At 40.2% G+C, this 27,432-nt stretch overlaps 4 protein-coding genes and 6 non-coding genes across 10 annotated transcripts; 6 read left to right on the top strand and 4 right to left on the bottom strand.

Moving 5' to 3' along the window:
- Positions 1 to 88: 88 nt before the first annotated feature.
- On the top strand, positions 89 to 10,111 carry LOC118431301. Its single transcript, XM_035842414.1, has 13 exons — positions 89 to 1,976; positions 2,421 to 2,572; positions 2,917 to 3,095; positions 3,523 to 3,683; positions 4,137 to 4,274; positions 4,592 to 4,719; positions 5,661 to 5,829; positions 6,183 to 6,331; positions 8,058 to 8,182; positions 8,598 to 8,721; positions 8,903 to 9,003; positions 9,388 to 9,525; positions 9,678 to 10,111. The coding sequence occupies exons 1-13, from the start codon at positions 1,372 to 1,374 to the stop codon at positions 9,696 to 9,698; spliced, it is 2,190 nt and encodes a 729-aa protein (XP_035698307.1). The 5' UTR covers positions 89 to 1,371; the 3' UTR covers positions 9,699 to 10,111.
- Positions 347 to 419, bottom strand: Trnaa-agc. The gene has a single exon. It is a non-coding gene; the product is annotated as a tRNA-Ala (tRNA).
- Positions 658 to 730, bottom strand: Trnaa-agc. Its single transcript has one exon. It is a non-coding gene; the product is annotated as a tRNA-Ala (tRNA).
- Trnaa-agc lies at positions 2,117 to 2,189 on the top strand. The gene has a single exon. It is a non-coding gene; the product is annotated as a tRNA-Ala (tRNA).
- Trnaa-agc lies at positions 5,145 to 5,217 on the top strand. The gene has a single exon. It is a non-coding gene; the product is annotated as a tRNA-Ala (tRNA).
- Positions 6,979 to 7,051, top strand: Trnaa-agc. Its single transcript has one exon. It is a non-coding gene; the product is annotated as a tRNA-Ala (tRNA).
- On the top strand, positions 7,677 to 7,749 carry Trnaa-agc. Its single transcript has one exon. It is a non-coding gene; the product is annotated as a tRNA-Ala (tRNA).
- Positions 10,112 to 10,207: 96 nt separating the features above from the next.
- Positions 10,208 to 11,806, bottom strand: LOC118431305 (succinate dehydrogenase assembly factor 3, mitochondrial-like). The gene is made up of 2 exons (XM_035842425.1): positions 11,576 to 11,806; positions 10,208 to 11,071 (listed from the first exon to the last, which is right to left on the bottom strand). The coding sequence occupies exons 1-2, from the start codon at positions 11,750 to 11,752 to the stop codon at positions 10,880 to 10,882; spliced, it is 369 nt and encodes a 122-aa protein (XP_035698318.1). The 5' UTR covers positions 11,753 to 11,806; the 3' UTR covers positions 10,208 to 10,879.
- Positions 11,807 to 12,488: 682 nt separating this feature from the next.
- LOC118431893 (cytoplasmic dynein 1 intermediate chain 2-like) lies at positions 12,489 to 23,334 on the top strand. The gene is made up of 16 exons (XM_035843317.1): positions 12,489 to 12,618; positions 13,255 to 13,354; positions 14,205 to 14,325; positions 15,465 to 15,555; positions 15,817 to 15,935; positions 16,514 to 16,597; positions 17,092 to 17,257; positions 17,516 to 17,612; positions 18,029 to 18,154; positions 18,554 to 18,700; positions 19,034 to 19,147; positions 20,271 to 20,404; positions 20,978 to 21,122; positions 21,473 to 21,613; positions 21,879 to 22,004; positions 22,277 to 23,334. The coding sequence occupies exons 2-16, from the start codon at positions 13,256 to 13,258 to the stop codon at positions 22,415 to 22,417; spliced, it is 1,851 nt and encodes a 616-aa protein (XP_035699210.1). The 5' UTR covers positions 12,489 to 12,618; position 13,255; the 3' UTR covers positions 22,418 to 23,334.
- Positions 23,335 to 24,234: 900 nt separating this feature from the next.
- Positions 24,235 to 27,181, bottom strand: LOC118431894. Its single transcript, XM_035843318.1, has 2 exons — positions 26,548 to 27,181; positions 24,235 to 26,093 (listed from the first exon to the last, which is right to left on the bottom strand). The coding sequence occupies exons 1-2, from the start codon at positions 26,740 to 26,742 to the stop codon at positions 25,236 to 25,238; spliced, it is 1,053 nt and encodes a 350-aa protein (XP_035699211.1). The 5' UTR covers positions 26,743 to 27,181; the 3' UTR covers positions 24,235 to 25,235.
- Positions 27,182 to 27,432: the final 251 nt, after the last annotated feature.

Genomic DNA, 27,432 nt, shown 5'->3' on the forward strand with positions numbered 1-27,432 from the left:
CATTAAGGAAGCTTATCTTTGTTGGTAGTAACGACAGTACAACGCTAAACTTTCTTCCGACACAAAGGTAGTGTTGGAAGGAAGTTTAGCATATTGTGCGAACAATATTGAACATGTACATGTAGTAGACTGACTTCAATTGCATGGATTTAGTTGGATTGGATTGCAGGAAAATATCAATGGTCTCTGGCCTGTGTGGAATAGTCAGAGTATTGTGGTTCTGTTGAAAAGTATCTTAATATAGGAAAGTGTGAAAACACGGCTACCTTCACTGAAGCCCGAAACTACAAAATACAGGGACAAAAGCGTCTGGAAATCCTAAAACGTGCAACAGTTAAAAGTATATTGGAAATGCAGGGTATCGATCCCCGTACCTCTCGCATGCTAAGCGAGCGCTCTACCATCTGAGCTACATCCCCATTCACGTTAAGCTACCCAGAAAGCTAAGCAACTTGATAGCTATCTATGACGAGTTTGTTCGGATTACATGCACAGCAAACGTGTGGGCGAAAGACGGGCACTGTTGTACTCTTTAGAGTATCATAACATTGAAATGTGCATAACTATATATTTATGCAAATTGGAATACAAAAAAATACCATAATGGCAAAATGTAGGCTTTCCGAAAGCTAAAACTGCACAAATAAAATAAACATCTGGAGATGCAGGGTATCGATCCCCGTACCTCTCGCATGCTAAGCGAGCGCTCTACCATCTGAGCTACATCCCCGTCCACACAAGCCATCGGAAAACCAAGCTCTTAGCTGCATTTGACGTGTGACAACAGCTGCAGGTGATGAAACTTGATCGATATTTTCGTTATATATGATGACGACTGGAATAACAATGGAACAGAGGGCGAAGGGGACATTTTAAAAATGATGTTCAAGATCGGTATCAGTACGTATACTTGACCACCGGCAATTCTATATTGAATTTGCTCCTTTTTGTTTATGTCTGTTCAGGATTTTTTCAGTCTGAACAGTTTTTGGTCTAAAAGCATATCTTCGTTTGTTAATCACATATGATAAATAGCCAAACTGTTTTTTTTGCCCAATCCGTCTCAAGATTGATGACCATTTCTTCGGTCACGTGACTTCGTAATGGTTATGGTGCACAAAACATTGACATTCCATATCACATTGACAACACAATACAAAAACAACGAAAACAAAAACCAATACATCAATTTGCTGCTCGGTTTTATCTTTTCATCTTAAATTTTAGCTGATATCTTGCTTAAATCGTTTTCGAATTGATGAATCAGGCATGTAAAATAAAAAGCCAGCAATTCCATTTTCAAACTCCATATTATATTGCCTTTGATGTAAAGATGCTTATATCAGCACGAATACACACTTGGAACAATGCATGATGCTAATCATGGGAGCAAAGTTTAAGTGGACCAAGCTGGGTTGTTTACCAGCTATTCTAATCTTTGAACGAAGCCGTGCGACAGTGTACGTGTTACAGAAGCTGTGCACTATGATGGCAACGGCAGCCTCTGTTCTGGCCATTCTGGTCTTCACGAGTTCCCAAGCCTTTGGCCATGAGAATGTAGCTAAAGTATTTGTCTCGAACGCCCTGGAAGATGCAGAGAAAGTATGGCTAGAAGAGAGTGAGGATGGTCCCGATAATTCGAACGACGTGCTGCCGTCCAAAGGTCATCAGCAGGCCGCTTCATGGACGGCGGCGGATCTCGAGCCGGACCGCCCGGCACCACCGTTCAAGCTCTGGACTCTGGACGGGGTCCTCACCGACGATGATCTGAAGGGTAACCCCGTCATCTTCCACGGTTATAACAGCCACTCAGGCTTCCTGGAGTGCCTGTGGACGTCCAACGCGTCACGGGTGTCGCTGATTGACAGGACGCCCAACAACACGCACTACGTCTTCATGACGAGGTCAGAGAACGCCTACGAAGACGCGCGCTGGATGAAAGGGCTTATGGAGGCAGCCACTCAGCTAAGCACCAGGTAGGGAAGTGATATCGAACGCCAAATGTGTAATCTAGATGAGAAATAAAAGGATATTATAGACATAATATGCAATAAAACAATGATCATTGTCATCCAACGTTAACAGATCACTGAACAATTCGTCATTGAGACCAGCCGGGGATGTAGCTCAGATGGTAGAGCGCTCGCTTAGCATGCGAGAGGTACGGGGATCGATACCCTGCATCTCCAGTATATGTTTTTTCTTTCAATAACATTTACAATATGTTATCTCTGAAAAAACGATTCCTACAATACGTTTATGAAGATTAGACATTAACCTCTACAATTGGATTTGGAAATTACTTCCAGACGTTTCGAGTGATATCCATCACTCTTCTTTAGCGTCACTAGAATTAACTACATGTAGTTAGAATGCTACACTCCAAACATGTCTAACATGTTGACCGCACCTTTCTCCAGGCCAGACGGCGAGAAGAAGGCCCTGATGTCCCGCCTACACTACGTGGTGACCCCGGTACACCAGCTGGGGAACTGGATGCCTGCCCTGATGAACAGGTGGAGCTGTGAGGACCACGGGTGTGGCCTGCCGCAGGTTCTTTTCACATCATCAGGTTAACAGCAATCATTGTCATTAGTTTTGTTGAAACATTTTCTGTATCTGTAATACACCAGCACTGTCTTTAATGAACAATGGAGTAATGTAGAGCCCCCTGTTATAAAAACGCCATGGGCCTACTACATTTTCTGGAACTTTCCCCTCCTAACTTTTATACATATTTGCAACTGATGAAGGTCACACCTCCTCACAAAGGAAAAACACACGTGGCAACCATCCGTCTAACGCAGTCAGTTCTACATAGTTTGAAAAGGAATATTAGGTTGCGTTTGACTACATGTGCTTAACGAAAGGCCATTTGCCATTAAACAATCTTAATCCACTATTTTGTCCTCACAGTGTCTCCGCTGCCCCTCATCCTCAAACGACTGGACGCGCGCTATGATTGGCTGATGGGATCCTTCCCAGCGGCCTCCACGAGACTTGCTGACGGAGGAAACGGTTGCGCAGGCGCACCTGCTGTGGAGAACTCCATCGCATGGGTGTCTGCCGCGGGCAACTGTTCTTTCTTCACTAAGGTTGGTCTGCGTTTACTAACCTAACAAAGTAAAGTAATGTGAGTCTCCATGGTCTAAATACCAGATACCTGGTTGACCTTTTTAACGACAAAGTTTTAGCGCCGCCAATAAGCATTAAGGCAAGTACACATACATCTTAAAAGTGGGTTTGTAATGTATAGAGTATGTATGTATCTTCTTGAATCGCTTTTAAATAACACTACATTTCAGTCAATAAAGGCTGATACTCTGTGTAGTTTCATAACAGCGTAATAAAACATTCGTTAATCCATTCATCCATTTGAATACACTGATTACAATGGAAAGAGCTAGAAATCACAGAAGAATGATTTCAACAAAGTGTTAAAACGGCAATATAGTGACTATATCACAGTTTTAAAGGACACCATTGAACTTGAGAAAAGAAAAGAAAATTTTCCCCCTGTAGGTTCGTAACATGATGAATTCGAAGGCGCTTGGTGTGCTAGTGTACGCACCGCCCGGGACCCCCCTCCAGGACATGAACTGTGAGGGGGACGAGTGCGGCCACCCCCTCAACATCCGGGCAACCATGGTGCACTGGGATGTCAACATACAGGACGCACTCAAGTAAGCTATGGGTTAAGGGTCAGTCACAACTGTGCGTATGTTCAAGTCCGAATCATCGAATAAGTTGCGTATTGCAAGTTTTTCAGCTCATGCAAATTAAGTTTGAGGGCGATGAAGCAGTTTTTAATAATAAATAAAATCAGATAACCAGACTGAACAGCGGTGGTTCAAAGTAAAGAATAAATTCTTCCCACAATCTTTATTTAAAGCAATAAGATATCAATATAAAACTCATATAGACGAACTTGTGTGACTGGTACTTTTTTTGATACTAGAGCCCATCTAACAACATTTTACTTTATTTCCATGTCTTAATGTGTCTCAAGGTTAATAAATCTTAGCAAACTGGTGCAATTGATTTATGTAAAATCACAACGAATTTGAAAATTGAACTATCATTGAAGCTAAACGCGTTTACTTATATCATCATGAATTTTTGTTTGTTTATCATAGAAACGGCGCCGTCAATGTAACATTTCAGACGACCCCTTCGGACAACTTTTACTTCGCTATCGACACCCAGGGCAAGCTGGCCGAGATAGGCTGGCTTCTTTATCCGTCATTCCTCTTCTTTACATGGCAGGCACAATGGTACGTGCGATTAATCATTATTTACAAAGCCTGGAAACCAAGACTCGTGGGATGTTTTTTAGTGTTTGTGCACTAGGTTTGTGCAGAGTTGATGAGTGTCGAAGTGCCTTGTTTCGAGGCTAATTATAATGTAAAGCCATATGATTTCAGTAAAATCTAAATTCATATCAATGTGTCTGCGTCTATGGAACAGCTTCATTGAAATGGATGTTTTATATCTTATGAGTTCTATGGATACTAACTATTACCATTCACATAAGTACACATGCAAGCATACAGACCGTTAAATAAACGTTATTTTTTTTTAAATTTGAAAGGTTTAACTACAAGACAGACCTGTATCACAACCTTGCAAGTGAGGCAAAGGTCATCAACGTGTTTAACCGCACCGTCATGCAGGGAGACAAGGGTGTGGTGGCCACTGTCAAGCTGCCTTCAGTTAAAGGTTTGTGTCCAAAAATGCCTTAAAGTAGTTTCACGAATCAGCCAAAGCCTTAACAGTAGGTCTTGAAACAATAGCATACAAAAACTAAAATGCACGGAAACTATTTTTTTTAAAGCATTGTAGTAAATTAAATATGGAATGACAAACTAATCTAATTTACTGTCATTAAAATCATGTGACAGTTCGACTATGCTATCTACATTCTGAATAAAGTAAAAGTCAACGTCAAATTAAATGAAAACAATTTAGTTTGGATGTGTGACTGTTTGGGGGACGTGTGACTGTTTTGGGGTTTGATAACGTTTGCTTGACAAAGGTTGGGTTTTCGCTTCGTAATGCACAAGGTAGTCGACAATTGACATGATCAAACAAAGAAGCGGAACAACTGGGATGACTGGCTTATTTTCGATATTTGAAACAGATAAGGGGATGTAGCTCAGATGGTAGAGCGCTCGCTTAGCATGCGAGAGGTACGGGGATCGATACCCTGCATCTCCAATATGTTTTGTCTCATAGATTTATTTTGCAGTTTAATGTTGCGCTTCAGTGAGGGGAGCTACATTTCTTTTTTATCGTGTATCTCCATTTTTCTATTAACATTTTCTTATAAGCATTGACGTTTACAGATTTCATATTTATTTTTGTTTCTTTCTAAGTGCAGACTGTTAGTTATTTTTTATCACTGCCATTATATTATCATTCAGAATCGATTACCAAAAAACAACAACACAGGACCCTGGGCTTGTGATTTTGACAAAGTTTACGCTGTCTGCTGCAACACTGGGCAATATGACCGTATACACATTGCCACCTCTATATCTAGCCGTCAAATGTTCATATTGCGAAGCATATACCATACCGTGACTGTATCAGTACACGTTTCGGCAACACAACATCTCCCTCCAAAAACAATTAACAATCTACGACTTTCCATTGGTCAGAAATGTTGGAGTATTCTAACGTTGAGCTGGACATGTCCCTGTCTTGCCCGGGTACGAGAGACGACACGTGCCCCCACTGGGACCACACCATCCAGCTGTACGTGTGCTGTGACGAGGGGCACCCGCTCTGTGGTATGGAGCTGGGCCGCTGGATCACGTCATTTAGAAGGTATAAAAAGAAACACAAAAAGAAATCTAATGCTAAACAGTACAATCCTTAAATGTCTTCCAATACAAAGGTATACACGGATCAAATTTTCAACGACCACTGCCGATTCTTCTTCCACTTGCTAGGTGGCGCTGCAGTAGAAAGAATGTGGTCCCGAACGTGACTGAGTTTGAATTGCCCCTCACCACGGTTAACGTTCATGACTGAACGTTGTACACTTTGATTTCGATATGAGTTGGTCCTGTTTTGTGTTCAAACGTTTGAAATACGCATGCATTACTAAGGCATTATGTGTAGATATTTTCTATGTATAGTTTATGCGCTTCTGTAAATCGTTGTTTTTTTTCTTTCAGGCGTATCGGGAGATGGCTGACACCGATCACGCCCCTCCTCCCACTCTTCACGTCTAACGTGTGCACCTTCACCATGAAGACTGTCCCCTGGGCCATGCCGTGGGTTCCCAGTCTCAACGTGCGCTTCAGCGGGCTCATGGGGAAACAAGGTGACACTTTCATCCAGCTATTTAAAGTATCATTGTCATTATTCCGTACAATAGAAGAATCAATGTCTTTTATCCCAACTATTAGTTTTTATCCCAACTATTCAAAATATAATTGCTCCAAGTATTCGTAGTATCGTTTATCTCACACTCATGTTTTTTATCCCACACATTCGAAAAACTGTTGTCTTTGTCCAAGATATTCCAAGTATCATTGCTATTTTCCAAAATATTTGAAGTATCTTTGTCATTATTTCAAATATTCCAAGTATCATTGTTATTTCCAGAAATATTTGAAGAATGTATTTTTGTATTTATAAAAAATATTCGAAGTTTCCATTCCTTTTCTTTATCCCGACTTTTAAGTATCGTAATTTGTTTAATCCGAAATACTAAGTTTCAGTGGATTTAGTAGGATATATATATATATATAATAAAGTAAAATCATCGATCATGGTATATTTGTAAATAATACTTTATCTACAGTGTAGAAATATTTTTATATTTCAATCAATCAAGTCGACAACATGTAACTTTCAAATCAAAGGAAAGGATTGTCACGAATGATGGACACAAGCTTAAGATATAACAATGAATTATGCTCAGGGACAGACAATGAGTGATTTAGTTTCATTGCTCGAGGCAGACAAGGGGATGTAGCTCAGATGGTAGAGCGCTCGCTTAGCATGCGAGAGGTACGGGGATCGATACCCTGCATCTCCAATATGTTTTATCTGTCTTTTATCTAATCTTTTTGGCCTTGTTATTTCACGCTACATTTCCCGTTGCGACGTTTTTCCCTTTCTGAGTCTTGTAGAAGTTGTTATATGATAACGCCAGACGCAGAACTAACCTTGTTACCAATATCTAGAACTTTTAAAGGCATACATCAACTTTAAGGTCTATCTATAAAAAAACACCATCCCAAGTTTGTCTTTAATTATGGACAATTTTTCGGTCACATTTCAAGTTTTCGGATATTGCCAATAGAAGTGCTAACGGTCAACTGTGTAAACCTGCCACACAACAGAACTGCACTGCACTATGTCCCTAGCTTTTCTCTTTATTTGTTTTGCATTGTTTGTATTCCAAGATAACAAGCGTAACATTCATACTCATTCAATAATCTTTAACGAAATACCTTTTACTGCTCCCCTATGCCCTGTGTGTTCTTTAAGAATGGAATCATCCAAACTCGGATATCTATTAACAGTAACTGACGTAACAAGAAACGTAATACGACCTTGGGCAAAGGATCGTGATACTATGTCAACATCAATGGGCATAATCAAACAAATGGCGGTACAACTGGAATGACTGGTTTATTTTCGGCCTCGGTGCCAGACAAGGGGATGTAGCTCAGATGGTAGAGCGCTCGCTTAGCATGCGAGAGGTACGGGGATCGATACCCCGCATCTCCAGGAGGTTTTTTTGCCACAAATTAACCATTTTTATTCAAGTCCAGACAATGTTTTGTTCGTATCATTGAATATTATCTAAGAATCTAATCTTCACAATTAATGTAAAAGTGTCCTCTATAATGGTAATGCCCTACTCATGGTGACATATTTTCAAATTTAAAAAAAAGTTAGTTTAAGGGGGTATGAGGTCTCCAAACTCTTGATTTATGCGTGCAGATGTAAGTTTTAGGACCAATGGTTTCCAACTTTCCAATGTTTCTATGTAGCTTTTTATAGTAAAGCTATTGATTTTTTTTTGTTTCTTGTAGGCCACCATAGCGCCAACACACAGCCCTACTCCATCATCCCCCTGTTCCGCGGAGGAACGTTCAACAAGACGTACAACACGAAGTACAAGCCCCAACAGTTCGTCGTACCAAAGGGAGCAACACAGGTCAAGGACCTTTCACAGCCAATTTCTTACCTATACAATTAGAATTATAGGAATTTGGGCAAATCCAGCCCTCTTTATTATTATTATTTCTTTAAATCAGGGGTTCAAAAGTTTTTTTTTTCTTAATTACAAGACGACCTTCAGGGAAAGCTTTAGAATTATCCTCTATTGGGCAAAGAGATTCTAGTAGTCTGTTTCTTCTATGTCTATCATTTTTTATATTCATAGAATTACAAGCTACTTTTGACGAGTGTGTGCTTTATTTCTTTATCCTAGAAAAGGTACGTAATAGGAATTTAAGTAATTCCACTAGCAAAAGTGATCAGGGCAGGGTTTTCCAAAGTATAAGACTAACAACCCTAACGATCGGACAAAGAGGTACCACTGCGTGTAATACATGTATCATATTTCACAGGTGAAAGTTGTGTCTGTCATCACCGGACACGGAAGTGACGAGAACGGGTGTGGAGAGTTCTGTGTGACGTCACATCACTTTGTCGTCAATAATCACACCAACGTTAGGGTCTTCAAGATAGCTGGTATGAACATTTTCTATTGAATGTCAGAAACTAGACCCTCGCCAAAGATAGCACTAGCATCATAATGAAAAAAATATTTCCAAAAGTTGGTGCGATTAACAATTTCTTTTCAGACTTTGCTTTATATTTCAAAGGTCTATCTTTTTGATTCTTAAGATATCTTTGTAATTGTCTTACATAGGAACGCCTCTAGGATGTGCGGACCGTGTGCCGGAGGGTGTGACGCCTAACGAACACGGCACGTGGCTGTACGGACGGGACGGGTGGTGTGATGGACAGGAGGTTGGTTGTTCTTTCTCACGTTTGAACTATTCTATCCCTATTATCTAACTATCTAATGCCCCAGTTACAAACCAATAAGTGTGCATGTAGCCAATATAGGCCGCAGGCTGGATTTGAAAATAAGGGGACAGTGTGCCAGTGGCTTTGAGTTTGTAGTACATTTGTACTATTGCAATCAATTTCAATGTTGGAAATTTAACTCGAGACCCAACAGTCACTGAAAGTCGCTTTTCCCCCAACAGCCCTTAAACTCCCAGGGGGGGCATTAGTTTGGAAATGCAATCATTTGTTATGAGCAAGTTGGCACGAGCACTGGACGGAAGCAAATACATTGTTACATGTATACCTGTATAATGTTTTTTCCCTCTTAATTTTACCTTCTAGATCAACCCATGGGTGGTGGATGTGACAAGTCAGGTGTCCTTCACCAAACCCAACAATGTCAGTTACTATGGCTGGTACAACGGTGGTGACCCCAACCCACAACAGAACCCAGGCTACATCATCATGTACTCCTATCTGGTCTTCTATAGGGATATGTGATGATTGTTAATGACCCACACAGAACCCAGGCTACATCATCATGTGCTCCTATCTGGTCTTCTATAGGGTTATGTGATGATTATTAATGACCCACACAGAACCCAGGCTACATCATCATGTCCTCCTATTTGGTCTTCTATAGGGATATGTGATGATTGTTAATGACCCACACAGAACCCAGGCTACATCATCATGTGCTCCTATCTGGTCTTCTATAGGGTTATGTGATGATTATTAATGACCCACACAGAACCCAGGCTACATCATCATGTCCTCCTATTTGGTCTTCTATAGGGATATGTGATGATTGTTAATGACCCACACAACCCACACAGAACCCAGGATACATCATCATGTACTCCTACCTTGTCTTCTACAGGGACATGTGATGATTGTGAACGGCCCAAGAAATCCACATGAAAACTCACCTGGTCTTCTACAAGGGCATGTGATTATTAATGAAGAAAGCATGGCAACTGCATCATATCATAACATAGGGATATGATGATATCATAACCCATAATCTATCACATGTGCTACTCTGTAATTCTTGAAGTGGTAATGACCACTGATCCACAGCAAAACAGCCATAGATGACTAATTAAACACATCTCTTAAATAAATCTTGACCAATTCCATACAGATGCCATTGGCAGTGTTATTGATAGGTTTATTCCGTTGTTAAAGGTGTGGAAGGCAACTTGTAATCATTATGGTGTTTTTTTTTTCTCCACGGTATCAATGGTAAGTAGGTACGTAATAAACAAACAATAAATGGAATAAGCAAATCTGTTATTTCATCTGACAAGGTTCTTCCATAAACATTACAATATCTAACAAAACTTAACCATGGCAAACCATGTGGCTGTCCTTGGTGCTGATGTACCATCACTCAGAAGGTTGTACTTTGGGTGTATCTTTCTTCATACCTAGAAAGAAGTACATGTACCAGTATTTCATTGCAATATCATCTATGTTAACATTCATCTACATACTCAAGGATTGGACCTTTCTTACGTATCCCTACCAACACATAAATACACTAGCTCTCCTCCTAACTATTTGAAATGTTACATGATGGACAGAAATTAGACACCAGGTCCATACCACAGCCCTTGGTGAAGCAAAGGTCATGCTGTAAGAAAAAGGGGACTGAAATGTGTGATAAACTTGCGAATTTATCTTTTCCTCTGTTTTTCAATTCATTTATGTAAATGAGAAGCATTGAATGATTGATACATTAAGTACATTATACTTTTAACATTGACACTAGATTTTACCTTAAAACTAGTTTATACACACTGTGACATTTGACTGCCATGAATAACATCTGCTATCTCTTCTTGTCATCCTCAATAAGGTCTTGTAGTTCCTCAGATATTGGCTTGGTGGTTTCTTGTTGAAGCTCAAACAATTGTCCTAGCTGCTCATCTGTGAAGTTTTCTATCTTCTCTGGGGGAAGACTCTCCCCAACAGGGGCAGCCTCATCCTTAGCTAGCTGTTCCTGTAACATCTTTGCATAGTTCTGGGGGAAAAAGATAAGAAATTTCAATGACATTGTATTTGGGGTCCATCGTTTGGGGTCGCTTTGCGGTTACCAAAGGGTTCGCTTAGCGGTTACCCCAGGCGAACCTTCCTTCGCTTTCAAGTCTTTTTTCATCCATGTTTACCTGAAGTATTGCTGTACTTGTAGATGGCAGGGTGGTCCATTGCTCACTTCCTGTCACTCTAAAGTCTAAGGTGAACGTAACAAGAATATGGAAAAGATATACCTACAAAAACATAAACAACGAGACCAAAAGCAATACATCCCTGTTGACTAGAAAGTTTCATTGACCTCATGACCTGGAATGTCTGCGAGTAATGTCATACAAAGTTGATGAAATACTCAACTCAGACCTTTGCTTCCTGTCACGTCACTCTGAGTTGAACGAGACTAGCAGAAAGAAAATCCAAATTACAGAAACACAAACACACCCAAAACAGTACCTATTGTAAACGTTTCATGAAGGTAATGAATGAAATGTACCTTCCATTCTCTCATGAATGTTTGGACCTCGGCTGCCCCGGCTTTCTTGTGTCTGTGAAACTCGTCCTTGGTGTACTGATCCCCGATGGCTCGGAAGTGTGTGGGGAGGCGGCGGTGCAGGCGGAGGATCTGCCGGTACAGGGTTTGAACCTCTCGCACATGGCGGACTGACGACATCGTGAGCTGTGGATCCAATCACTAGGAACAAGATTTGCAAGTGGTGATGTATACCTGCCCTCCTTCAGGTGATAGCTATATGGTATATAAAACACAAATCAATTTATGGTCAAGGGCAAGTACAGATGTTGAGTAGAATAGAGTATTTGGTCTCCATGATATACTTTTTTCCAAAAAATAAATCTACATTTCCAGTCATGAAAAATTTATGTAAACTGCCCTAAAAGTTACCCATTACACATATTCATTTGAGCTTACCACAGACACACACACACACACACACACACACACACACACACACAAATACACACACACACAAATACACACACACACACAACTATGCTGGGGAAGGTTTACATTTTGATATTCCAGCAGACCTTCACACTTCTAAACGATAGAAACATACCTACCCTTCAGAGAAGACCCTTTCTCTTGAATCTAAAGAGGAATGGACCTTCAAGAGCCAACTACAAAGATGTAAAACTGCGGAGAATTTGTGGAGGACAGTGAGCACTTTTTACGCAACCAACAACAAAAGTTCATAGGTCACACTCAGAATATTCCAAACTTATATGTAGGTAAGTTCGTTCTGTTTTTAAGAAAAAGGTGTCATGACTCAAAAAGACACCAAAGTCCTAAAATATGTATATTTAATATGTCTATAGCTCAGTCCTATGATATTTATGACATGAAAAGTGGAACCATCAAGAATATATTTGATCTTAGGGTTTACCCTATTTATAAAGTGGAAGAGTCCTTAGCCCCCGCCATCTTGATTCCCGTCTGACAACCAGAAAGAAATTTTCGTCCGCTTTTTCTCGCCAACGGTCTGTGACGTGAACGTGTGATAGTTGTCACAAGTACAAGTAAGTAGAAAAGCGTCATATGTCTCTCAGAATTGTCGGAATTTAGTGACAGATTTCTTGTAGTCTTCGAAGAAAGTGTATCCGCCCAAATAGAGGGGGGGGGGGGCGAAATCTATGACATCACCGTTCATGTCAAGTATTTTAGTACATTGCACAAAGTTAGAGATAGAGTTGACAACTGACGATCTGTTTAAAGGCTCCTAAACCCCCTTTGAAGCCGGGGTGACTGTACAGCCCTTGGCAGATTCATAGCGTTAAAAGAATATCTTTGCCAAAATGGTTTACAATCATGACAAACTTGCACTCTATAAACTGGGAGTGGCAAGAAGCACTTACAAATTTACTTATCTTTATATATCACGGATTCGATGAGTGTCATGACTTAAGTGCAAAAACCAAGGTGTCATAATTATTTCCCATATTTTCTACATTGCAAATGTATTGTTGACATCTTGTTTTAACTCGGGTATTTTTGTATGGAACTTGAATGTGCTAGAAGAAAGTTCTACTCTACTCTGCTCTGCTGTATTATATTTTGTGAAGTTAGACTCATTCACTTGACAAGACTGAATGATCTCAGATGAATTGTCACAGAGTTTGCACATTGTTAGAACTTGCACAAATTTTGAATCCCAGGATGGCAGACCGCAAGGCCGAACTGGAGCGGAAAAAGGCGCGTCTTGCGCAGATCCGTGAGGAGAAGAAGCGGAAGGAGGAAGAGCGAAAACGACGAGAGGTAAGAACGCTGACATACCAAATGTATATAGTAGCTTATGCCAAAAAGCAGTTACTCACCTGGATATGATTTTGGATGACTGTTTCCAGTTGCTCAAGTAACTTCTTTTTGGTGTATCTTATTACTTGGATGTCTTACGTTCATCGACGTACATAGTAGCTTGTTATTGCTAATCTCATACACATTTAGCTCAGTTGATGCCTGTAACCTGCTAGTACTCAGTACTAGTATATCGAAAACATTTCATTTCATAATACTAGCAATGGCCAGTAACAGGAAAACAGCTGATGTAAAAGAATATCAGCTTTATGTTAGAAATAATCTAATTATGTTGGAAAGACTGGGCTTCTCCTAATATCATTATATGGTACCCTATCAATAAATCATGACCAGTGCATATGCATACCATGGTACCAGTAAGAAAATAACTCTTTGTCTAGTTGAATTAGACCTTTAAAGGCTTTTACAGTTTTATCACTCTTTTATACCTGTAATTAGTTATTTCTCATGTGACTTCTTCTTTCAGTGATACAAGTGTTTATGAGGGTCTTCCAGCAAAATTATTTTGACTTTTCATAACGGCCTGTCTTTTATAACATTGTTTTCATGTTTGTAAAAAAAAGAATACAAAGCTAACAAACTGAAATAAAGTCACTTTTTTCTGCAATGACCCTACTAGTACCACTCATCAATGAATCATGTAATGTAATGAAATTTCAGAAAAAGAGTCTGTTTTATGAAATCCCTAGAAATGTCTTTTAACCTTTCTATCTACAGTGGTACCTGTATTTTAAAAAAGACTCATAGAAGATGTTGTTTAATTCATGTATGTTTTATGTTCTACTCTCAGGCAGAAGAAGCTGCTAAGGCAAGTAAGAAAGGACCAGATCCTTCAGAAATTGAACGGAAGCGGATTGAAACAGAGCAACTATTGAAGGACATCGGTATAGAAGAACAAAAGCGAGCTCAAGGTTTGTGGTCAGGACAACACTGGGGAAATGTATATTTTGGCTTATTATTTCGCATTACATGTATAGTACAACTTTTTTTGTATATGTAGTTTTGACATTGTGGTCCAGAATTCATCTATAGAAGTAAAAGGGAAAAAAATTGTGGTGTTTTAACTTTGTAGTTGAATTTTAAACAAATCTAATTCTGTAGTAGAGTCAATTCCATCTTACAGAGAGGGTGTTTCTTGCCTTTTGTTCTAACATTTTGGAAATCTTTGTGACAATCTAACTGTGATAAGTAACTGTTTAGAACTATTCATAACATCTATGTGACATTCTAAATATTTCTATAGTATTCAAACATGTTAGAAAGAATTCTAACATCAAATACATTATTTCCGTTAGTTTCTAAACTGTTCCAACATAGATGCATCATTTGTGATCACATGTTCGAACATAGAAACAATATGATGAAACTGGGTCAGTGGGCTGGGAAGAGGGCAATTCACACATCCCTGCCAAGTGCAGGAAATTATGTCTGTCTGCCACCTTCTCACAAAAGACTCACCAGTGAAAATCTAAAAATACAAGAGCCAAACAAAGGACCAAGCTTAGCAGCTTTGTTTATGGGGGCAATAAAAGTTTTTATGGAGGGAAAAAATGACACAAAATGTTGGAACATGTTGGAACAATAACAAAAACACATAGATGTTTGAAAATTGTTCTAAATAAAGAGATAATTATATCATTACTTTTCCAAATGTTCCAACAAATATAAAAAGGTTCAAACATGTTTAAAGTTTCATTTTGAAATGTTTGAACAATTTCAAACTTTAGTGACTGAAATGTTCTTTTACTCAAAATAGTTCAAACTTATTACAAATATTATTTCAAAACCATCTCGGTGACTTGGAATTGACTCTACTGTATAAGTACATGTAATACATTAGAAACGCATATTTTCGGTATCATAAATTCGAGGTGTAGAGTAGACATACACCATCATGAAAAACAACACGAAAATGAAACCACCTTGAACGTTTCAAAACTTACAGTGTTATACTGGATTGTGCAAGATAAGATTTTGTCCCAAATATCTGACTTTGTATGGATGTATTTTATTTTGTTGCTTGCTTACAATGTATTATTATCCTTTGTAGCTGCTGTTCCCTCAATGGTTGCAGCTGAGCCCCCGGGTGTCACACAGAAAAAGGCACCCCCAAGTGCTGATGATCGACCACTACCAACACTGTAGGTACCCAGTGTAGCAGTGCAGAATGTAACCCACATTGATTTTGGGCCTCCTGATGGTTCCCCTTGGTACTGCAGCTGCAATTATTTTAGCATATCATTGGTCCTGGACGTACTATGGTGTTGTAAGTAGGTGTTGAGTTAATGGTAAAGTGTTGTAAATTTGAATTTTCTACTCCTAGCTGGTTGCTGTGGATCTGCACGGCATTTTTAAAAGAACTAAGTTGCTATGTGTCATTCTGGATTTGATATTCTTTGTAGGGCAAGAAAATCGCTGAAGCTGAGCCTGACTGACACCTCGGTGATCAACATCCCGCCACGGGAGAAGGTTGCCTACAGCAAAGAGACACAGACCATCGTGGAAGTGCAGGAAAAAGAAGGTGATCCGTGGCTCCTTATATCATTAGATCTTATGTTCTTGTTGTTTCCATGTACCTTGATCGGTCGATGATTGATTGATTTATCAGCCTGCGGAGCAGTTGAATGAATTAATTGGTGAATGATGGAACTTAGAGATGAATTTTAGTTATGAATTAAGAAAAGGCGGAATTATCCTGTCATTGCTAGTTTGATATAAGAACAAAATGTAATAAAAGGTGACATAGCACAATGCCAAACTTTCTGGTCATTATGATCCTGAAGAAGGCAACAGTGGTTGTTGAAAATTTAATCCATGTATACCTTTGTGTTGGAAGAAAGTTTAGCATTGTACTTTGCATTCAAAGGTCTTTATTAGCAATGACGATTGAAAACTTTCTACTTATATACTGAGAAAAATGAAATCATCCAGATCATTCACAGCTTCTATAGTAATATCTTGTCCTGTCATGCAGATCTAATGTACAAAATGCAACCAACTTCATCAAAGAAAAAAATAGAACAGAATGATAGGTGCTGTTGTCATCTGATATAGCATGATCATGACTAATGGTAATAATTTTATTTTGAAATGTTACAGAATCTGAAGAGGAGATAGAGCCACCCCCAGAGGTAGTGGAACCTCCCCCTGACAAGAAGGAAGAAGAGGAGAAAGAGGAAGAAGGTAGTATACAAGTGCTATGCTAAGAAATGACTGCTTTTTCCCATGTCCTATATTATGTACCAGTATGGTTTGTATGATGCTCTACATTGTTGACAGGTAAATTGTCTTGTTCAGTATGTGTCTTTTCCGATTGGTTAAGCTAGTGGACAGGGGATTGCACTGTGGCTGGTTTGATGGGTAGCATACTTTGGTAGTTGTTACATATTTGGAAATGGCACATAGTATGACTTTCCTCACTCTAGCCAGGTGTAGATGGGTATGTGACTTCTGTCATGTAGGTAAAACGTTTTTGGCAATGGAAGGAAAGCGATCAGCTCTGCTTTTCAATACTGTGCCCAAGACACAATGGATACCAACACACTGCCCCTATGGCCTCAAATGTGCTATGGAATCTTAACTTCTACCTTTCTATTCATCTTAAGTTAATATAGATTTCGTCGTGATAAAATTTGATCATTGTGTTGAATATCTGCGTAACTGTTAACCATCTCCAGCCCAGAGACCGCGAGAGTTGACAGAAGAGGAGAAACAGCAGATCGTCCTGTCTGATGACTTCCAAACCTTCATCAACAACACCTCCCGCGTCATGGAACGTGCGCTGGCCGAGGACATGGACATCTTCTACGACTACGGTGGCCAGGATTTAGAGGAAAGGGAGGGGTGAGTAGTGTACTGTTCTTCGTTCTGAGATTGAAATATTTTCAGTTACAATGTACTTCATAGGCTTAAACAACAGTGTTGAAAAGCTGACATATCAGCCTCCTGATATGTCAATCCTGTTATAAATGTGGTAAAATCTCTGTGGATGTTAAAGCGGAGCACCCTTGCTAGCTTCTGGTGTAAGTAGAAAGTATTTTCTGAGTAAGCCCTACTAAGGTGCCCTTAAGATGTTAACCCCATGACCACTTCTACCTACAGTCCTGAAGCAGGTGCAAAGATGTCCCTCCAGCGACAGTTTAACGATGAGCGCTGGTCCCGCTACCGTACCGTGACACATCTGGACTGGTCGGCTCAGGTAAGCTTCAACCCCCATTAGAAGACTCTCCAAATCATTCCTTTTTGTGTTCTTCTTCACATATTAATGTTTTGATTTGTCCTATTCTCTCCAATATTTTGGTATGCCATAGACAGATCGTGACTGTGTCCATCACAATTAGCAGTTCCACCAATGATGATATCATGGCAATAATATTAAGTGGTTCAACCAACGAGAGTGTCTGCATGTCTGTCAAATATTTGCCTTCTATGTTTTATTTTGCATTTTTCATATTTTATATTTTGATGGAGGTTGTCTGGGCTATGAGAGTAGTATTGTCCTAATTGGCACTCTCAATAAGAAGAGAGGCTATATAGTTATAGTGTACAGTCAAACACGTACTACAATATGTATTGTTTTCTGAAATTGTTTAAAGATGACACTCTATTTTACAGTACCCTGAGTTACTGGTGGCCTCCTATAACAACAATGAAGAGTCACCCAACGAGCCTGACGGAGTCTGTCTAGTCTGGAACATGAAGTTCAAAAAGACTACCCCAGAGTACATCTTCCACTGTCAGGTACATCACATGCAAAGTCTTAAATACTCCCATGTGTTTCTAATATTGTCATCTTCTGTTTCTTATATTTTTGAATCATCAGAAAGAGTTTCATTTGCAAAAGTTTTAAGAATTTCTTTTGTTTTCATGAAAGTACAACTCGTGTACCAATACAATTAGTGATTCTACCAGTAGAGATCATGATGAGTCTCTTAACAGAGACTCCAATCAATATCTCTATATGCACCTGCACCTGTACAGATCGCAATGTGTTCATTTATAGTAAAGGTTGTATGAACATGTCTATTCTTTCATTTGTGTGTTCTACATTATCTTACAACCTTTTATGGTACATATGCAAATAAGCTCTTATATTATAAACTTAGATAGTACTTCATTGGGTTGCTTTATTTTCTAAAGTCTGCAGTGATGGCCGCTACCTACGCCAAGTTTCACCCTAATCTCGTGGTCGGCGGGACGTACTCGGGGCAGATCGTGCTGTGGGACAACCGCAGTAACAAGCGCACTCCGGTACAGCGGACTCCTCTGAGTGCTGCAGCCCACACTGTAAGTATTCAGCTCTACAAATGAGAATGTAAGATACAGTCCAAACCAAGTGACCATGAAAAAGTGTCCTTCCCATGCAGAAATGTCCCGTGAAAAACTGTCCCCCATACAAAAATGTCCCTGAGAAAACGTGCCCCCTTTATATAGTTTTTATTTATTTTATGCAGATTGTGCAAAGTAGATTCTGGGTTACTAGCCTAGCAAGCATTATAATGTATACATGTTGTATGTGCTATTAAGAGATGGAAAGTTATGTTACAATTGAAAGCTATCTAAAATCTATCTGGCATGATCACCTTGTATGATTCTGTCTTCTTTGTATGCGATTCTCAGCACCCGGTATACTGCGTAGACGTGATAGGGACACAGAACGCTCACAACCTGATCACCGTGTCCACGGATGGGAAGATGTGCTCCTGGAGCCTGGACATGCTGTCCAACCCGCAGGTTTGTCCACAATGGACTCATCCATTTCTGTCAACACTCAGTGTGTGTACATGTGTGACACAACTTTGACTCATTTACATCAAATTAGGTTATCTCTTTAATGTGGTAGGTTCTTCAGGATTAGTCCATTTTGTTTTTTTGTCACTTTCATATTTCAGTTGACAAGTTTATACTTCCATAGGTTACAAGAACTGCTTCAAATAATGGGATTACATTAAGAATGTGCTTTATTTGTTCAAATGTGCACCAAAATGTTATGTATCCAGCATTGATGAACATATTCAAATATTGATGGAAATGGCATCATTTCCCCCTAGGATGTGAGCAGCTTTTGTAGCCCATAGAAGTATGACCTCATCTATTGTATGTTCCCCCCAAACCCTTTATTCTAGAGATATCTTTTTTCTCTGTCTTTTTTTTTTTTTGTAGCATACTGACTAGAATAGCCCAAGGTATCATCTTGATTAAGTGTCAAAGTGTATAATTTTACATACAACAACAAGTATACAAAAAGAGTTGTCAGATTCACTGTTGGTAGTTCTGTAATTCTACAAGTCACTCAGTGGATAGTACCAGTACTAGTTTTCCAAACAACAGAAGTTCAGTGCTGTGTTGATGATGTTGCATGCCATCTCCTCGTACCAGTCAGTTCTTTCTTTATTTTACCAAGCCGTCCCCTTGTGACAGAGTAAGTACCTCCCAAGGACTTGTAGAGTCTTTAGGTGGAATGGAGTGTAGTTGTGCTGTTGTTTTATTCAACATCTCATTTCATAGCGGGTGAAAGTCTTATTACAAGTTGTTCCCCCCAAACAGGTAGAAATGGTGTTAGCCATCTTAAGTCAACGTCTTTTTAATGAAAGACACATGCCTCCTGTTAAGTTCAACATTTTTGTGGTGTCTTTTTCCAAAAGCTTTTCTTTGTTTTCTTGCCTTTGTTTTGTGTTTTGCTGCTTGGGATTTACAACTGCTATTATAAGAAAAGCTATTTTTTCCTCTAGAAAGCTCAGATAATTTTTGCTATCCCTACACATTGTAGTTATTCCCTATGTATTAAAGCACCAACTTTTCCTGCATAGGTATATTTACTTGTTGTAGACATTAATGGGTATGTATGATTGTACAGGAGAGTATGGAGCTCCAGCACAAGCAGTCCAAAGCTGTGGCCGTCACCTGCATGTCCTTCCCACCCAACGATGTCAACAACTTTGTGGTGGGCAGTGAGGAGATGGCTGTGTACACGGGCTGCAGACATGGAAGGTGAGGACAGGGGGCGTTGTAGGCCTACCATACATCTACATGACTTTGTATCATAGACATGGGGGATGTAGAATCAAACAAAATTTGCTGCTTTGATTAAGATTTGGTGCAAGTTGCAGTTTGCAAGATATCAAGGCAATGTGCCTTGCTATCAAGGTAATGTGTCATGCTATCTTAAGAGGTTCTAGTTTAAGAAAATGGAACTTGAGCTTACTGAGGTAATGTACTACTGTACTAGTATTGTTTTTTGTTTTTGTCTACATACAATATTTTCTTGCATGCTAATTCATTTGTTGCCTATTCAATGACAACAACATTGCATCCAAGAAAGTGTATTAACCTTTCCCCAGCAGCTAAACCCCTAACCAAAGTAGATTTGGTGCCACACAGCAAACTTAGGTGGAAGGTTAAAAAGCCTGAAGGTTAGAAAGCCTGAAAGTAAAAAAAAAGAACTTGATCTATACACAGTTTTCCCATAACTTCAAATGACTGTTCCTTTCAGACTAATTGTTTTCTGAGACACCAGCAGCAGTCTTATGGTTAATCTCTGTTGTACAATGTTTCCTCCAACAGTAAAGCAGGTATTAACGAGATCTTCGAAGGCCATCAGGGTCCAGTGACCAGTATCGACTGCCACCCTGCCACTGGTCAGGTGGACTTCTCTCACCTCTTCCTCACCTCGTCTTTCGACTGGACGGTCAAACTGTGGAGCGTCAAGGTACGTAAACACTCATTCCCAGTGGAAAACATGAAAGCAATTTGTCAACTTAATGCCAATCAGAAAAATATGTTTGAAAGTGAAGATAGAACTTCAATTAAGGTTTCCAAGTTGCCACAATTTTACAAGTAGTGATAATTTGTCCGGACCAGGATACAAACTAAGGAAAATTCAAAGTTTAATATTACATCTATTATAACTGAATTGTTGATATCAAATAAGAAAGAATATGTCAGTCTTACAGAAAGTTGCATGCTCTTAACATTTCAAGATTAATTTTTGTTCCACATTGCATTCATAGTCTTTAACAAAGTCAAAGATGTGCTTTTTTGTACCTTTTGCCACCCCAGCATCAGCGACCACTGTACTCGTTTGAAGACAACAGTGACTATGTGTATGATGCCCGCTGGTCACCCATCCATCCTGCCGTGTTCGCTACAGGTGACGGCATGGGGAGACTGGACGTCTGGAACCTCAACAATGACTCAGAGGTTGTTATTTATGAAACCACTGTTGTTGTCCAGCATCAATGTCTTCAACACTGCTACATTGTAGATGCACAGAAGATTTAACAGTACAAAATGATACCAGAAAAATATAGCTTACTACTGTTCATCACATAACTTGATGTTACAACTTAATGCACAAATGCTCTTGAATCTTAAACTTTTCTGAGGCTTTTCATGATCATACTGTGAGAATTTAAACAAGACAATGGGCAATAAACAGCATTCTTTAATAATATCTATCCCATAGGTCCCCACAGCCAGTGTGACCCTTGACATGCAGCCCGCCATTAATCGTGTTCGCTGGCACTCGTCCGGACACCAGGTGGCCTGCGGCGACGCTGACGGAAAAGTCTGGATATACGACATTGGCGAGGTAGGTGAAACTTAGGACTATGGAAACTTTTTTGGCAATACCTCAGGGGTGAAGCATTATGCTTTGGAGGAGAGAAATCTTTTCACCTGGGCATTTTGTGTGGCAACGATTCAACAACATGACATATTTAGCTTGTGTGTTCGTGCCTCTTCCTCAAAAGCAGTTCGATAGATTTCTTGAAATTTGGCATGTCGGTAGTTGTAAAGGTTACGATGATGCATACTGATTTTTGGCATCGTAGAAGCATTTTTTACTCTTTTTCTCAACCACAGCAAATTGCGGTACCGCGGACAGACGAATGGCAGAAGTTTGTACGAACACTAAGCGACATGCGAGCCAACATGGTGGACAGTCAGGACGAGGGCGGCCTCTCCTCCGGTCGCACAAGCATGTCCTCGTCACCTCTACGATAAAACACCGTACACCGTCAACACACGAATCACTAACTTCCAATATTCCTCACACATTTATGGAGTTTCGTTGATAGGTTGATATTAATCTACTAGAAGTTTACTGGTTATGTTCAAGTTACTTCTGTTCAAGTTCTTACTATTATGAATAACCGCCGCTTCTGTGATAGATTGTTTGCCATAATCCTCTTGGATTCGAATCTCAATGCACAATGGTTGATGGATGGATGATGGAGCCAAATATTGGGGAGGGGGGCAAAGCGAAGGATGGTTGAAGGATGGTTGGCAGGTTGAATGATGAAATGTGGTCAGAGATGATGGAGGCAGTTGGCAAAATTGCTAAAGCAAGCCTTGCAAGAATAACACAAATCGCTTGCTAAAGCTGGTTGCTTGGATATCATTGCAGATAAATCAAAGGATGCAATACAAGCAAAACAGGTTTGAAATTAGCTTTTACTCATAATTCAGTGTTTATGGTATGGCCATGTGGACAAAGATTCAGGTTGACATACACCTTGAACCTTTCTGCAAGGATGACAGATATGTCAATATGTGTGAAATAGATGAAATATTATCATAAAAAGGTTATGATCATATAGAATCTGAATAGACACAGTTGATGTACCCGAAGAAGTTTTGGTAATGTCCAAGACACGTCATCATAAAATGACAAAAAATCCTAACCTCAGATATTTAATGTAATGGCAACTAATGCTTGCATACAATGCTGAAATAATTGTGTGCTAACAAAGCTACATTGTTAGCAGAAAAGTCTAAATCTATCAAGTATAAGTACTTGTAGGTTGTATGGTGGGCAATTCAAGGAAAATTCTTGTCAGTAATGGCAAGCCTGAATCATGTTTGAAACAAAATCTTTTTTTTTATATGTACAATAAAGCTGTGATATGTTGCTGCCAGTATTCATTTACTAGTGCTTCATCCTATAACCATGACCATGGCCTCCCAAGCCTTTTCCAGACCATGGATTGGTATTAGTCAAAGTAACATAGTCGTGATCAAGGTCAAGTAGCACTTTCTCAAGCAATTGGGTATGATTTTGGAAACAGTTTACCATTTCCAAAATCATATCAAGTTGCTTGAGTACCGGTAACTGCTGTTAGACATGTCATATCACCTGGATATCTAACCTTCTTCGATCCAGTCATTGAAAATTGTGTACACTAAAACTCCAAGTCAACAAAGACATATTCTGCTTGGATGCTATCACTGGAGTGAACTGGAATGGTCAATGGATTCAAAGCTACTCCCAACCCAGCACTGACCTGTGTTGGGGATTGGTCTGGATGAAAGTCGGTGGAAGGCTTGATTGTGCGACAGGCTTCATCAGTTCTACTGGTGATGTGCAGGCAAGACTTAACCAGTTGGCCACAGACCATTATTTGGACCTAGTCGTAGAAGTCAAGATGTATAGGTTCTGGCCAGGGCACACCTGGATTTACCTTACTCTTTCTGATAAGTGTGTTGTGTTCTTAAACATACTCAAGGTGTAGCATGCTTTCTCTTAGCAGGTATGACTGACTGACAGCAGTTGGACTAATTCAGTCCGATTGTAATTTATGATTTAAGTATGTCTCAATTAATTATATGAAGATAGCTCATTTATACAATTAGTAGTATTATAATTAAGAGTAACTAGAGTAAAAGATTTCAACTTTGCTTCAGACTGACTTCTATCAACACAGATGAAGTTTCAAGTTAATACAAATTACAATACCATGGTGGCCCGCACAGATAAACTCCTTCAGATCTATTTGCCTATAAGTAGTTAGAAGTCATGACATCAAAAACACACCATATGATAGAGTTGGTATCAACTTTATTTGTTCCATCATGAGGAAAAGATAATTCCTAATATTTGTCATGTACGTCCTGACCTATGTAAATATCAATAACATCAAAAGCAGCATACTGCAATGTAATCTCTAATAGCCTTTCTAATTATATCAAAATTTTTCAAGTCCAGAGCATTGTCTTCAAAAGGCTTCTAACAACTCATCATCACATAAAAACATTTTGATGATGCTAGCTAGAACACAATGTAAGACAAAACCTTAAAAGACTTAAGTCTATAAAACTCTCGTGCGCTTAAAGCGAATAGACTATTGAGGTATTCTAGAAATACTTCTTTTTACCTGCCCCTTAAACCACGTACGCTAGAAACATTGTTTACGGAGATTTTCGTTTTTGTTGTTTTAGGTCAGTTTTATTTGCTGTTTTTCTAGAGATGCGAGTGCAAAATGGCATTGTTGTTGCCTACACGGTTGGATGTTGTTTCCTAAGGAATAACTCAAGCCTTAACCTGATTTTCAGCAAAACAAAAGGTTAGGGTAGACCTTTGCCTAGTTTCGAGACCCTTTATTGTTCAGTCGCCAGGGCATCGGCCGACCCTTGCCGAGTTGTGATACAGTGTCCCGGGTCCCGTTACCCCCGCCCGGCGTCCAAAACAGATCGGGTGGCCCTGTTCGTATTGACGCGGGGGGTAATGTTACTCCTTGTTTACAGGACCACCACTGAAAGCTGCGCAGGTGAAGCGCAGGACGATGAAAGAGCCATGATTTTTAAAGTGACAACTTAAGTGCCACTGATGAATCTCATTATGTGTGGCTTGGCCAACCCTTCACTTTTGCGTTGGTGGTTCGGAAATTGAATCAGTCTCTAAGTAACAAGAACAAGAACGAATACTTAAGTTCTTAGTCATAATTTACACAAATTTTGCGTTTTGTTTGTGCGTTAAGTACTGCTATAATGGAGATGCTTTGCCCAAATGGTTAGATTTTTTAAATATATGTTACCAGTAGGGTTAATATGCCGCACATTGAATTTTTACACCTAGAATAGTATAGTGTTTCGGGACGCTAGTTGGAGGGTGGCGGAGATATCTACAGTTCATTAAAGTCTTATACTCGGTTACAAACTCTGCTGCAGCCTCTGCCTCTTCGTCTTCTGACGTTTCCGACTTCTGTCTCCGCGCCTTTACCCGTGCCTCGTACTCCAGCCGCATCTTCTGCCGCAGCTGCGACTTCGTCGTCCGCGTGGTCCTCGTGGTCTTCGCGCCGATACTCTCCGCGTCGTCGTCTTCCGAATCTCTGTCGCTGGCGTCCTTCTTAGTCCAGCGGTCTTGTAGAAATCTCAGTTTTGAAAGCGGGTCTTTGGATTTTGTAGCAGGTTTCTTGCCTTGCCCTTGTAGATCAACCTCTTCGTCTTCTGGAACCATATAGATAGTTGAACCGTCTCCTTGTGGGGGGATTGCTCCGATGGTCTTCGGGGTGTTGACGTGCGGACCCCGGCTGTGCATACGGGGAAGACTGGGGGTCGGCGCCGTAAGAGTTACCCGCATGCCTGCGGTAGGGTCTGCGACTACAAAATCACCGCCGCCATTTGCTGCGGCTTTTTGCGCTGCAGCCAAGGCGGCAGGGTTAGGTGCGATCATCGGTAGAGAAGCCTTGCGTTGGTCAACCCTCCTCTGAGCCTGAGCAGGGTTCTTCTTCTTCTTCTTGGTGACGGGAACAGAGACGCGAACCCCGGCGAGTCCGCCCGTGCCGTACCTGTCCGTGACGCCCGGGCTGTCCACCACGAACTTGGGCGGGGGGATCGAGTCCCAGGGCCAGTTGGGAGACACGTAGTTGGTCCAATAGTGGGTCCCCTCTCGCAGGAAGGTCTGAAAACAAGCAGAGAATGCAGCGTTTACGTTCGTGAAAGGTATGAAGTATTCAAAGAAGTATAGAACGCTAGGAACATTTCTCAGTCATGGTGGAGTAAATTTTGTCCTTTTGAAAATCGTGATACACTTTACCACCGATAGGTCTTGCCTCTAACATATACATTCACGATTTCTACGAGCATACACATGTGCATGGGTTTTCATCATCACCTAACTCTCCGTTTCTACATCTTTGAGGGTTCCCTTTTCCTTTACTCTAAAGTTAATGACATTTAAGATGGTCTTAATCAGTTGCCGCCATATTGGTTACCAGATTGACCAAACGTGCATTATTTTACGTTTCCGATGCATGCAATAGCAGCCAATATTCATAGCTAACGGTCTTGCTCCCAGAGACACAATTTTTGAACTTTCAAAATGTACTACAACATTCAGTCCCCTGTATACGTACCTGCATGCTATGAGACATGGTGTTGAGAGACTGTTTGTACTTGTTGAGTTCCTGTGACTCCTGGCGGTGCATCTGATCCATGGCGTCTAACTTCTGCCTTAGCTCCTTCTCCTGCCACGCGTTCAGCGCGCACGCGTTCTTCATGGACACCGACGTCTCCATGTACTTCGGCGTCACTCCTCTTTGCATCCGCATGGCGAAATATGAATATAGACGTCCCTTGAAAACGCTACCAAAAGGTTACTCCAATCAAGTCTGTTGCTAGCAGTGCAACTCCGGTATCCGCAAAGCCCACAATTGTAGTCCCTTTGGGTTACGTGCACGTGGTTTTGCAAACAGTTACAAACGGTCACTTCCTACGGGTAAAAATCCAAACACATCGCTGCCCACATGTTGCAGACAGACATTGCAGAGATAGTAGTATACGTAGAGGTCTGGTACACTCTCCAGTGTGTGTGTGTGCGCGTACATAACCGTAGGACGAGTCTGAAGACTGTTTACTGTAGCACAACGGGTCCCTGTTGGTAACAATGTGGATCGGGTTTCCCGCCATTGTGTCTGAGCAAAGTATCGTTTGCAAAATGACGTCAGTGACCTTGTTCTCTTGCCTTACCTTGCGTGTGTTTCACTCAGTCACATACTAGTAAGTGTTTATTTTCGTTAAATGATTTCTGTTTAATTACCTATTGTTGAAATTTATAAAATGCAAATTGTCAGCACAAAAGAAAATGATCTACAATCTTCAACATCTACAATGTAGATGGAATTGCAGTATTGGGAAATTGTCACACAATCGATATCTAGATCAAGTTGTATTAATCACCTTTACTTCAAGTCATAAGTTACGATTCTACTTATAAACGACTTGCAACAGTGTTTTGAACA

This window comes from Branchiostoma floridae, chromosome 15 (assembly GCF_000003815.2).
Source record: "Branchiostoma floridae strain S238N-H82 chromosome 15, Bfl_VNyyK, whole genome shotgun sequence".
NCBI classification, from domain to species: Eukaryota; Metazoa; Chordata; class Leptocardii; order Amphioxiformes; family Branchiostomatidae; genus Branchiostoma; species Branchiostoma floridae.